At 32.7% G+C, this 14,589-nt stretch overlaps 1 protein-coding gene across 1 annotated transcript in view; it reads left to right on the top strand.

Annotated features, from left to right (window-relative positions):
- LOC108910387 (E3 ubiquitin-protein ligase MYCBP2-like) overlaps positions 1-8,889 on the top strand; it is a 56,273-nt gene extending 47,384 nt beyond the window's left edge. Inside the window, exons 10-12 of the mRNA XM_018714974.1 lie at positions 502-705; positions 765-1,032; positions 8,732-8,889. Of these exons, the coding sequence (XP_018570490.1) occupies positions 502-705; positions 765-1,032; positions 8,732-8,847 (588 nt within the window). The 3' untranslated portion in view covers positions 8,848-8,889. The remainder of the gene's footprint in view (positions 1-501; positions 706-764; positions 1,033-8,731) is intronic.
- Positions 8,890-14,589: the final 5,700 nt, after the last annotated feature.

The following is a 14,589-nucleotide window of genomic DNA, read 5'->3' as shown; positions in this document are numbered from 1 at the left end:
TACTCATTTTATGGAAGTCTAACAAGTATACATTATTTACGTAAAAAATACTAGCAAATTCAAAAACATACGAAAAACTAATATTTGTACAGTGCCGCACAATTTAGGGGGGATAAAAGGTGAAACGACACCTATCGCACGCCACTAGAAGAAGCCAATAAATGGTTTCTGCCATATTTATGCATCCTTTAAGCTAGTAAATCTGTCTGTTGAGTTTGATAAAGAAATATTAACTAATACCGGAGCTACAGGAAAAAATAGTTTATTATTTTTAAAATTTCAACGCCCTGTATCTCGAAAATGAGCCGCTTTAGGACATAATATGTTTATTAAGTAAACTGCACTTATTTTTGGATTTTTTACATACCATATCCGTTTGTAACACCTATTCATTAACACCCTATATATATATATATCATACAAGCACAATGCAACAGTACACTTTCCCATATGGTGCAAACTTTTTGGATAGCGCTGTACATGCATATATTGCATTTTTAGACAGAAATTGATCATGAAATATTAGAAGAGTTGCTGACACCCGTCCGAGAACTGTATAATGATGTTCGCAGGAAAGCGTTAATGAGATTAGAATATGAAGGATTGCATGCTGCTGAGGCTGTACCTGGTACAAGTTTTCATAATGATACTGCTTCGTATGCAATGGACAGATTTGCGTATTATATGTGTTACAAATGCAACAAGGTAAAATCAATCAACAATTATAATAAAAATTAAGTATATGTATCTTTGATGAATTCTAGGCATATTATGGGGGTGAAGTTAGATGTGATGTTGAATTAGGTGAAAATTATGATCCAACAGAATTAGTTTGTGGAGCTTGTTCTGACATAGCAAGGGCACAAATATGTCCTAAACATGGCACGGATTTTTTGGAATATAAATGTCGCTATTGTTGTTCTGTTGCAATTTTCTTCTGTTTTGGTACCACCCATTTTTGTAATCTTTGTCATGATGATTTTCAAAGGGTAACCAACTTACATAAAAGTGAATTGCCCGTGTGTCCTGCAGGTAAATATAAGTTAGTAAAAAATGTTTATAGGAAATATACAAGATATCAGTATACGTCATAACTTCCAGAAGTTACTTGAATTACTTTAGACCAAAAAGTCGTAATGAACCAAGGGTCTGAAGCCACTGATTTGTGAAGTACAGGAGTGAAGTTTAAAAATATGTCACATTTATTCAAATATTTCTGAAGATCAACTTAGCTTAATTCATCATGATACAACTAATTAATGGAAAAAATTAACTGGTATTTTGGGAAACATTGTCACTAAGAACCGCAGAATTTCGGCAAGACTGAATATTTCACAGACTGAATAAGTGCATTTAATTCGTCCTGTTATTTTGAAGTAAAAGGATATCTTCCAATTTGTTTCAAATAAACAGTATATTTTCGACAAGTTTAAAATAAAATTAACATATAAGAAAAATATTTCTAAAACACAAAAAAATGTTTGGAAATTTTGTTTAAAACACAGTATATGTACTCAAAGTATACTGCAACCATCAAAAATCCCAAAATCATTCAATTGAATTGTTTGGAAGTCTCTTCGCTGTTCCTCAGATAACTAGGTAGAAATTTTCTAACAATTTTTTAAAATTTTTAATATACAGGGTGGGCCACCAGTAACGCCTCGGTCGCTAGTGACCAAACGGCATATGTTACAGAAACCTGTTTAGGTGGGTATGTGTAGGTTGATTACGGCTACATTTTAAAAATATTTTGAAATATACAGGGTGTCCAGGAAAAGCGTACCATATCAAAGTTATGTATTTTTAAATGGAACACCCTGTATTTTACTGCATTTTTGAAAGCACCATAAAAAAATAGATGATCTTTATTAAAGGTTCTGCATACCTAGGACTTACAGTTTGTAAGATATTTCATTCAATTTTAGTGAAAAATGCAGGCATAGCGTAGAAATTTAATATTAGCAATAAAAACATAATTTTAAGAAAGCAGCTTTGGAGGGTCTATTTTAGATCTTTGAAGTTATAAATTGTTATATTTGTCGTCATTTATACAGAGTGTTCAAAAAACTGGTGAATACTTCTCTCAACTTTAAACGGCAATAACTTGGTTATTTTATATGGGACACCCAGTATATTTTTACTTTGGGAGTTAGGAAATTTAAAACTCGGCATTGGGGATATTTGTGCCGTTTCGATTTTTTTTGTAAGTCGTATCCGCGTGTTTTTATCGAAGTCTTTATTGAATTGGTTTGGGTTCTTCTTGATGATGCTTCTTTAAATGTATTGAGAAAAATGAGGATGCAATTAGATGGCGCACCTGCAAATTTTTCATATTCAGTGAGAAATTATTTAAATCGAAAATTTAGTAATAAATGGATAAGTAGGAATGGTCCATGTCAGTGGCCACGTAGGTGTTCAGACCTCACCGTAATGGACTTCTTTGTTGCAAGCTATATAAAAAATCTTGTACACAATGTTCCACCTACTACTTGCGATGATATTGGAGGGAAGGATTAGATATGCATTTGCGTGAGAATATCATTTGAAGATAGAATAAGATGCTGTATTCAGGAGAATTGTTATCAATTCGAACATCAATTAAAATTTTTCTTTGTTTCTTCTAAATGTAAAATTTTCTTTAAAAAAAGTTTTTCATGTTCATAAATAATTCAGTTACTTACTACAAACATATTTATACAGAACTAATAACTTTTTATAATTATCCTGCTTATAAAATATTATTTTTTATTAGAAAACTTTTTTGAATATTGTCATGATAATGACAAAAGGAAATTTTACTTTTAGAAAAACAAAGAAACATTTTAATTGATGTTCGAATTGATAACCATTCTCCTGAATACAGCATCTTATTCTATCTTCAAATGATATTCTCGCGCAAATGCATCTCTAATCCTTCCCTCCAATGTCATCGCAAGTAGTAGGTGGAACATTGTGTACAAGATTTTTTATATAGCTCGTAACAATGAAGTCCATTACGGTGAAGTCTGGACACCTACGTGGCCACTGACATGCACTTATCCGTTTATTACTAAATTTTCGATTTAAATAATTTCTCACTGAATATGAAAAATTTGGAGGTGCGCCATATAATTGCATCCTCATTTTTCTCAATATATTTAGAGAGAAGAACCCAAACCAATTCAATAAAGACCTCGATAAAGACACGTGGATACATCTTACAAAAAAAATCGATAGGAAACGAAACGGCACACATATCTTCAATACCAGTAGAATATGTATAGAGAACCTATACACAGTTTGAAAGAGTTTTAAATTTCCTAACTCCCAAAGTAAAAAATATACTGAGTGTCCCATTTAAAATAACCAAGTTATTGCTGTTTAAAGTTGAGAGAAGTATTTAGCAGTTTTTTGAACACCCTGTATAATGCTAAGTGAGAAATATAATGAGTTATAACTTCAAGGATCTAAAATATACTCACCAAAGTTGCTTCCTTAAAATTATTTTTTTATTGCTAATATTAAATTTCTACGCTATGCCTGCATTTTCACTAAAATTTAAATATCTCACAAACTGTAAGTCCTAGGTATGCAGAACCTTGATATTTTGTAAAACTTCAACAATTTTAACTTGAAAACCAACCTCTAGAGCATTAAGGCTTAAAGATTAAATGACCCAAACAATAATTTTCTGAAATTATGACGTATACCTACTGAAAAGCTACCCTGTATACAGGGTGTCTCACGGTGACGGTCCATTAGAATTATTTCAGAGACTACTTCGATTTGAATTTTGAAAATTTGGAATACCGGGTTTTCGGGCATGCCCTTCTCAACTAAAATAATGGCGTCCACGTACCACTTCCGGTTATACCGGAAGTCGCCATCAACTTGCTTATTTTAAATGGAACACCCTATATATTATTGCAATTTTGAATTCTACGTGTTATTTTAGGTGGACTTTTGTGAAGTTTCCCCATTCCTAAAATTAACCGTTGTCGAGATATTTATTTTTTTTTCAAAAAAATGGAGAGATACAGTGACTAGCTTCAAATCATGTATATTTTATAGAAAGAAAGATAAAGCAACAATATTTATAGGGGCGATAGCTAGACCCCTAAGATTCCCATTCATACTTTCAAAGTGGCTTAATTGCATACAGGGTGCTAGAAATTTAATGCCGAGTTTAGTTAACTTCAAACATTCATAAGTCGGTTTTTTTAAATGGAACACACTGTATGTTTTTTCTATATTCTGATACACAATTTTGTTCTCCTTCGAACGGTATCACGGTTCTCTATACCTATCTCTTCTAGTTTTTAAGTTATCTACTATTTTTTGTGTAATCACCTAAAATCATGTAATTCCTTGCAAGGATAGCTGTGGAATATTTAGCAAAACTTCAAAACAAACAACTAAACTGTCACCAGTTATTTATTATTATTTATTCACAGACGTTGCAATGAGATCCTAAGCAGCACATTTACAGTTTTTAATGAGACATATCTCAATTTTCCACCAATGAGCAGAATAAAATTAAGAAGAATTCTAAAAAATCAACTTCATACATAGTAATACACAATTTTAATTATGTATGTTAATAATAATGCACTAAGATAAAAAAAATTACTTAAAAAAGTCATTAAGTGTTCGATATGACCCCCATTAATGGCTAAGCACTTGTGGATTCTAGAGATAACACCATCAGTCACCGCTTTTGCTATTTCAGCTGCAGGCGATTCATGAAACGCTCTTCGTATTCGAGCAATCAAATCCACTTTTGAAGCAACTTTTTGCTTTATTACTTCCCAAACATAAAAATCTAATGGAGTGAGGTCGGGAGACCTCACTAGCCAATTCCACGGTCCTAGGCGTCTCATCCATCTATCTTCAAACATTTCAGTCAGCTGTTGATCGATTTGATTGTGACAGTGAGGTGAAGCCCCGTCTAATTGATACAAATACTTCCTTAGTTGGTCTAAAGGTATATCATCTAGAAAATCTGCTACAACCGTTTGTAAAATATTGAGATATCTGTCGACATTTAAATTTTCTTCGTAGATATGGTAAGAAATTTGGTTACCTTTAATTAGACAAAAAACATTTACGCTAAATTACTTTGAAAGTTTCTTGTTGCAAAAATTGTGGATCTTCTTGGTATCGCACTAACATCGTGTCACAAAATTGTACACGCTGCACGGCGGATGAAGAGCAGAAAGTAGCTTCAATTTGTAATGGTTTGCGTATATAGCAGGAGTTGATGGATATCGTTTTAATTTATGGTGAAGCAAGACAACATTTGTGTTATGGTGAAACAAGACAATATTTGTGTTAGTTCGTAGAAACTGTGTAAGACGGACCCAAATGTGTTTACACGTTGGTGGATAAAATGTATGTCAAATAAATTTATTACTTAAAAACACAAATTAATTTTATTAATTAATAAAGGCAAGAGCAGTTGAATTCGCCGATATAAAATAGGTGCTATAAAATTCTATTTATTTCTTTCATTGCTAAAATTTTTGTCCGTTTTTATCACACTGCCATGCCGGTCGCATTGTGCGAGGTCAGGTTTTACAGTGGACCAGATTCCAGTGCGGTGCAAAAGTGTATTTTTAAATCATTTTCGAACTGCCCTTTTTGATTTTTTCTTTACAAAATTGTATTTGTAAGGGTCCCCTGTACATTCAGAATTTTTTTTGGATAAGTTCAGAATCACCCTGTATAAATATTGTTGCTTTATCTTTCTTACTATAAAATACACATGGTTTGAAGCTAGTCACTGTTTCTCTCCATTTTTTTGAAAAAAATTAAATATCTCGAAAACGGTAAATTTTAGGAATAGGAAAACTTCATAAAAGTCCACCTAAAATAACACGTAGAATCAAAAATTGCAGTAATATATAGGGTGTTCCATTTACAATAAGCAAGTTCATGGCAACTTCCGGAAGTGGTATGTGGACGCCATTATTTTAGTTGAGAAGGTCATGCTCAAAAACCCGGTATCCCAAATTTTCAAAATTCAAATCGAAGTAGTCTCTGAAATAATTCTAATGGGCCGTGACCGTGAGACATCCTGTATAAAATATCTGCAATATCTGTATATTATTTTCCCCAAGTAACTTACTCCTAGACCTAAAGAGACTAATAATATTTAAGGGTACATTCTGGTAATATCACTCACAAACGCCGCGCCGTTGTTAATTTTTTTTATCACTTTACAAACTTAATTTCATTTTTAATGGGATATAGGTCTTATTAAAAGTAGATGATTGTTAAATAATGTACGTTAATAAAAGTTGCCCAGAAATTATAAAAAAATATACTACACACTATTGCTCGAATAACCCTTAACAGGCTTAAAGTTTAGCCGAGTGATATTGCTTGTTGCCAATTGTTAGTCTTCAATATCCAATATCTGAATAAATTCATAGACAACTTTTGAATTTTCGACGATTTTAAATAAAGTTGTTTCAAAACTAACAAGAGTAAGAAAAGTTTTAGAATTAAATTCCCCATAAAATAAAGTCATAATTTTTTAAGTCCGCCAACGGGTTAAAAAATTCTGTCACATTTTAATGGTGCATCATCAATCCCCTAAAAGGCTCTAATTGAACTCTACTTACTGTCGATTAATACTCTCGGTACAGTCACACCGTGTACCAAATTTGGTTTTTCTAAATTCAAGTATAATTGAGATATTGATTTTTTTCGAAATTTGAAACCCCACTTTTAAGACCTACAACTTCTCAGGGGTGCAGATTAGTGTAAAGGTAAGTTGCGTTAAATCATTATATTTTGAATTCCCCTACATGCCCCTGCTCTGTGTCGATCCTTATTCGAAATATCCTGTATATAGTTACATAGGGTGTTCTGAAAGTCCGTCAGGAAACTCTGGGAGGTGATTCTACGGATTAAAATAATAGCAGTATGTAATGAAAATTTTTTTCAAATTGTCAATTGTTTCACAAGTTACAGTTTGTCAAATTTAATTTTTTTTAATTTTTCTATTTAAATAACTTATTCAATTCAAGTTTCATTATCCGCTTCTAGAAGGCACTTTATCTAGAACTCAAAATTTGTTTTGTTCATAACATTATTGATAGGGGAAATCAGAAAAAATTATGTACTTTTAATTCAAGCCGATAAATGTAACCGTTTAGCAGGAAATCGCAATTAAAATGTTATTAAACATCAAATTGTTGACATTTTTTTCTGCAATTAATCAAGTTGCCATGATGTAATACCATCTCTTGCAAAATCGGCTTTGTTACTAAATAAAATATTATTAGTAAATTCATTATCCTCATCTTATTTTTCGAAAAAAATTTATTATGGTGAACAATCAAACATACCTGCTTTAAACAATTTTTATTACAATTCATAACACCAAAATTACTAATGGTATTTATTTAAAGTATGGCAACTTGATTAATTACAGAAAGAATTATCAAAAATTTGATGTTTAAATAGCGATTTCCTGGAAACAGTTATCGGCTTGAACAAAGAGTGCATAATTTTTTCTGATATTATTTCTCATTTTAATAATGTTTAAATTTCTGTGATGTTAAGCAAGAGAAAAAGTTATGAACTATATATGAATTTTTAGTTCTAGGTGAAGTACCCTCTAGCGGCGGGTAATGAAACTTTTCTCTGACTGGTCCAATAGAGCTTCATCTAATTAGTGGGTGATTGAAAAAATGTTCATTATATACTGCTGTTATTTTAATCCGTAGAATCACTTCCCGGAGTTTCCTGACAGACTTTCAGAACACACTGTATAAATAGTTCATCTGTTATTATCTGACTTTTTAAGAGGTATTTAATAAAAACAGGGCAAATAAAATTAATCTGGGAAAAATGTAAAGTATATGCCATTTGAAACAAATAATATGATATTGATAATAATTATTAAAGTTTATTTTGTTTCCGAGATACTTACAGAGTGTTAACGAAATTTTGGAAAGTATTATTTTTTGTTACTTCCGAATAAGTGGAGGGAATGTACTGACAATTGGTACATAATGTCCTCTACAGGTTGCTAACCAGTGGCGGAGTTAGAGAGCTCACTATGCTTAAATCAAATTAATAAATTAATACTGATCGTACTGTTAATAACAAAGAAGCTATTTTGCAAACGGTAGAAAATAATCCAGAAATAAGTACCAGAAAAATAAGTTTAGCTACATAAAATAAACCGCGAGTCAGTCAGACAAGTCCTTAAGTCATGGCTATTACTCCTTCCATTTTCAAAAAGCTCATCACGTATTAGACGATCATTTACCCAGTGTACAATATTGCGAGTGGCTGCTATTTGAGGGACATGGACATGGATTTTATGTCAAGTGAAAATTTTTTGTAGGGAAACCTTGCAACATATGATTGAGGTGATGACAAAAATTGAGAGGAACTTTTAATAGGAATTATATTACCTATCGCAAAATGTTATAATGTTAATATTTACAAGACCCTATTCATTTATTAATTTGATTTAAGCATAATGAACCCTCTAACTCCGCCACTGGTTGGCTACGTGTAGACGATATTATGTACCAATTGTCAGTAAATTCCCTCCACTTAATCGGAAGTAATAAAAAGAAATCAATATTTTCAAAAATTTCTTTAACACTCTTTTTTAGACATAAGTGTATAGGAACTTTTTATACGTTTTTAGGTCCTCTATCGTATGGTGCTATGCACTTCTTTCCATGTCACCCTGTATAAATCACTAATCAAAGTATTTTTCATTTAGGTCCAAGAGCTATGCAACTTGAAGGATATGAATGCCCGTTACTTATGAAACATCCTCCTACAGGTGAAGAATTTGCATTGGGTTGCGGAGTTTGTAGAAATGCTCATACTTTCTAAAAATTTTCTAATAGGTTCTAAAATTAAACACAAATAAGTTTCACGAACTGTTAACATGACTTTTAGTATTTAATTATTATAATATTCATAAATATGTAAACTATTTAGGGAGAATAAGTAAATATAGATCTATATATCAATATATACCAAATTTCTTTCTTAGACGGGGATGCAGCCAAGGTTAAAAAAAGTTACACTCTTTTAAATTTTCAAGCTTTCGAAACTGTATTCTGTTTTTTCATCAGGAAAAAACTACAATAGGATACAAGTTAAAATTTTCTTATAAAATAGTCAATTAAAAGAAAAGAAAGAAATTTGGTTTTTAACTTAGACAGCCGTCTAATTTTTTGGCTTTATATATATATATATACAGGGTAGCCCATCGAAAACGTACCGCAAGGCATTACAGGGTAGTAAAGAACTTTTTGGCAAAATCCAAAAACAGGTCAAATTTGTTTCTGAGGGGGACAACTTTTGGCTCAAAAAGCATACCAAAATCTTCAACCCCCTAAGTGGGGGTGCTATCCCCTAAATTTTTTCAAATGGGAATGGGGGTCAAGTGGGGGGTCATTAGAAAGGGCTTTTAATTCTCTATACATCGATTCTTACTTTTTGAAAATCGATTCATTATTTTAGAAAATATGCAGCTTTGAAAATACGAACAATATTTTTGACGAGAAATGCGAAAATCGATTTAATTTTACTTCAAAACTTACGGTATTAGTCAAGTAAATGCTGAAAATGTTGTCCGCCAACTTGCATACAATGATACAGGTTGTCTTCAAACCGTTGTCGAACATTCTGGAGCACTTGCGGTGTTACTTCGCGACATACATTAATGATTCGTCCTCGCAGATCTTCCAAGGTATCAGGTGGAGTGCTGTAAACTTTGCTTTTAATGTGCCCCCAGAGAAAGAAATCTAAAGGATTTAAGTCGGGTGACCGAGGGGGCCACTCAATTGCACCTCTTCGTCCTATCCAGCGTCCTGGAAACGTCTCATTTAGGTAATTGCGCACATTGAGCGAGTAATGTGGAGGAGCTCCGTCTTGCTGGAAAATCAGTTCGTGTTCATTGTAAGCAGGGTCGTCCTCTATGATATTTGTTAGAGCTGGGTCGATGACATTTTGTAGTAAATCCAAGTACATATCGCCTGTCAAATTTCCAGGAAGGAAAAAAGGACCTACAATGGAATTTCCAAAAATACCTGCCCATACATTCAACTTCTGGGGGTGTTGGGAGTGTGTCTCATGGAAAATCCTTGGATTGGTATCAGCCCAGTAACGACAATTATGGCGATTCACTAAACCATTCAAGAAGAACGTACACTCGTCCGAAAAACACACATTAAAGAGGAAATTATCGTTTATCGCTCGTTCAGTCATTATTTCGCAAAATTGCAAACGACGATCAAAATCGTCTTCATTTAGCTCTTGCACTAGCCGAATCTTATAAGGATGGAATTTGTATTTTTTTAATATTCGTTGGACACTTGTACGACTCACTCCTGTCGCAGTAGCCAATTGCATTGTACTCAGCGTACTATCCATTGCCACTTGCCCCAATACCGCTATTTCCGTAGGTTCATTTAGTACCGGATTTTCAACCTGCCTCTTTTTGTTATGAACGGAGCCAGTTTCGCGAAATTTGGCCACCAATTCGCGAACAATTTTTCCAGACGCATGTTTCTCAGGATGCCGTTGGTTGAACAGTTCGGCGACCCGATTTCCGCATTCATTGTTTTTGAAAAAAAGCTCAATAATTTCTACTCTTTCTGGAATTGAGTACACCATAATTAATCAATTTAAAAGACTCGGCAGTATTGGTACTCTTCAACTACAAGTCACAAGACAGTTATCTAGCAACTTCTTGTGGCCTATCTAAATACGAAACAAAAAGCGGACAATTTTTTGCTCACCAAAATCAGGCTAAAGAATTCGCAAATCAGAAAAAAAACAGCGAATTCTTTTGAAGGAATTTACCAAGCTAATACCGTAAGTTTTGAAGTAAAATTAAATCGATTTTCGCATTTCTCGTCAAAAATATTGTTCGTATTTTCAAAGCTGCATATTTTCTAAAATAATGGATCGATTTTCAAAAAGTAAGAATCGATGTATAGAGAATTAAAAGCCCTTTCTAATGACCCCCCACTTGACCCCCATTCCCATTTAAAAAAATTTGGGGGATGGCACCCCCACTTAGGGGGTTGAAGATTTTGCTATGCTTTTTGCGCCAAAAGTTGTCCCTCTCAGAAGCAAACTTTACCTGTTTTTGGATTTTGCCGAAAAGTTCATTACTACCCTGTAATGCCTTGCGGTACGTTTTCGATGGGCTACCCTATATATATACAGGGTGTCCCGAAATTCATGCAACAAAATTTGGTCACAGATTCTTAAGACAAATTTAGGGGACCCGTATTTTATATTTTTGCCAAGTGGCCCCTCTTTCGGAGTTACAGCCCCCTTTTAATTTATGGTGAAGCCTTTGTGTTATGGTGAAGCAAGACAACATTTGTGTTAGTTCGTAGAAACTGAGTAAGACGAACCCAAATGTGTTTATACGTTGGTGGATAAAATTTTGAACAATTGTTGTTGTAACGTCGGGTATGTCAAATGATTTTATTATTTAAAAACAAATTAATTTTATTAATTAATAAAGGCAAAAGCAGTTGAATTTGCCGATATAAAATAGGTGCGATAAAAATCTATTTACATATTTCTTTCCTTGCGAATGTNATATATCGGGCGTTTCACGTCAACGGGCACAGTGGGCTGCCCAGAATAAAAATGCATCAATATTGACGTTCGACGTGTCAAAAGCTTCGTATTTAAAAACTCTATCGAATGCCGTCTTTAAAAAAAATTTTCCTAAACGTAGAAAAGTGTAATCTTAGCAATTTGCGCTAGTTTTTGAGGTTAGGCACGAACTCTGACTAGTTGAAGTTATATTGATATCAGAATTGATTTCAGCGATCCGGAAAACATAAATTGTGGTGGTTAGACTGTTACTCATCGTAGAAACGCATTATTTCAAAGATTTGAAGTATTTTTAAGGTTAGGGACGAACAGTGACCAGATGGGGTTGAATGAATATTGAATTCGAAATCAGCAACCCCAAAACCGTATAGATATGGTGATTCAGTCTACAATACAGTATTTTTATGTTTCGTATCTATAAATATTGCTCATTAAACAGAATTTTCCATGATTGCGGACGCCATATTGGAACCGCCATGATGTTTTTTTTAAATCACCAGACGGCATTCGATAGAGTTTTTAAATACGAAGCTTTTGACACGTCGAACGTCAATATTGATGCATTTTTATTCTGGGCAGCCCACTGTGCCCGTTGACGTGAAACGCCCTTAATAGAATAGTCCTTACAAAAAATTACATAGACTTCTACTGGTACTGACCCCTCGTATGTTCGCCGCTGGCTGAGTTGACATATTTTAAGTCAACATAGTAGGTGTTCACTCCCACGTTGATAAATCCCAAGTTTCATCAGTCTACATCAAACATCCTCAGAGTCATATCAGATTTTTTTTATGTTCATAGGAAACTTTTTCGCTTAAAATAGTCTGTTCTATTACCCTCTGAAAGAATGCACTTACTTCAAAAGGACACTATATATGAGTACTGTATTTTTAATTTTTTAGCCTACCTGTAAAAAAATATGTATCATCGTTTTCAATTTTATAATTGAATCACCCTATACTGGGTGTAACGTAAAGGTTGGGAATAAATTAAATGGTGGATTTTTTGGTTTAAAAAATACATTTTTCTCATATGAAGTTATGCTCTATGGGTTTTATTTTGCCTTAACTTGCCTAAGCTACAGGGCGCTAAAAAGCTTCAAAAAATTTAGTTTTTCTCCAATAACTTTCGAACATTATAAGATAATGGAACGAAATATTGGCCTTAGCTTAATTTGATAATCCCTTAGTAGCAGGAAAAAGATTGACTTTGTAAGTTACTCAGTGGCGTGCATACGGATTGTACTGTAAGGTTTTTCGAAGAAAATTGTGGTACGCCTCTGGTAAAAACATTTTTTTAAATATTTTTTTATGATCCACTTTTTATTTTACAAACAAAATTACCCTCTTGCATTTTATTCCTAGCTCTTTTAATTTTTCCGTAAATAAAACTTGNGTAAAAAAACCAACGGAAGTGACATTACTCGGAATAATATTGAAAAAAATTAGAATTTTAAGCAGTATAGTGTTATAAAACCAGTATATTTACATGTAATGAATAAAAAGACAGTCCCTAGACTATATTACAATACACCAATACTGGTAAAAACAATTTTATGTTAAAATAAGCCGATGAGTTTGACAGTGCTACGATACATGCAAGTTCATAGGACTTAATTAGAATAAATAAATTATCCAGGACTATAAAAACATGCATACAACATGCATTAAAGGATAGAGAGTTGATTTAGATACATAAATTGTAGTTTGAATGGGTAATAATGCTTAAAATTGTAAAATATAGGTGATGAGACATTGAGGTTAAGCTTTGATCGTAATATGATGAAAGGGATATCAATAGAAAGCTGAGAGTACGAGAAATCACAATATGTAAGTTGTTTCGAGATTAAGCCAAGCATAATTCCAAAATTTGCAATTTTATTTTTATAATTTTGAGGCATAATTTATTTCCATAACAACCACTGGAAAATAGCTATTAATATAGGAACCAGACGACAAAATTGGGCAGTATGTCCATAATCTCCGTAGAGAGCACATGTTTAACCTACAACATTTAAAATAAGTAAAATTTGATAAAATTTAGAAGAAATACATACTCAAAGTTATATAAAGTAAATATCAATATTGATTGAGATTTGACATTTGACAGTAAAACAGACAGACCAACCTAGTATCATAATACGTTTAAAGTAATCACAATACAAAATTAGTGAAATTGTAAAAACAGTGTTTGGTATATGTGAAAATACAAGAAAGTAAGTGCAAAGTGTTAAAGAAAAGTGAGGAGAAAAGAATAAGGAGTGTCCTGAAATAAAATCCAGAAAAAGAGATTGCTGTTCCATGCAGAACCAGGGAAAAGGAACGTAGAACGAGAATTCAACAATCCACGGAACAGATTAAAACAAGGAAAGGATATTATACGTGAGCACCCACTAAACATTTTTCAGATTCTGACATGTTTCAGAAATGTTTCCATTTTTCTTGAAACGTTTCATAAAAAATCCATGCAACGTTCTGGTAACGTTCTAGAAGCCCAAGATGTCCTCCCCAAAATACGTTTCCAATGAAACGTTTCAAAAAATTGGTTTCAGTAACATTCTTTTTATGTTCCATTTATGCCCTCGATATTTTTGTTTTACGTTTCAGTATATTTTCAGAAATGTTTGAGTAACATAATAATTTTATTACCATATTGTTCTCATAATGCTCTGAACTTTAGATAATTTTCATTTCAAAAGCGTTTTTGAAATAATATAAATAGTGTGAGTTTTTTTTTAAATATCTAATACTCTTTTGTAATATTTTTATTTGTATTATGAATGACTTAATTCGAACTAAAAAATGTTATATTGTATATTTAAAAAAAATAAATATGCGCTTCTAGTTTGGGGATGCGGCAACTTTTACCAAGGATTTCTTTCTTTTTGAGAAGCCACTGAAAAAAGTTTCTAATAGGATTACGAATTTCGCCATTCATCGTACAAATAAAAATGTCACAAAACAATATCAGAAGCATTTAAAAAAGCTA

Source organism: Anoplophora glabripennis, unplaced genomic scaffold (assembly GCF_000390285.2).
Source record: "Anoplophora glabripennis isolate ALB-LARVAE unplaced genomic scaffold, Agla_2.0 scaffold802, whole genome shotgun sequence".
Taxonomy (NCBI): domain Eukaryota; kingdom Metazoa; phylum Arthropoda; class Insecta; order Coleoptera; family Cerambycidae; genus Anoplophora; species Anoplophora glabripennis.
Note: the sequence above shows the minus strand (reverse complement) of the source record. Positions and strands in the feature narration are given on the sequence as shown.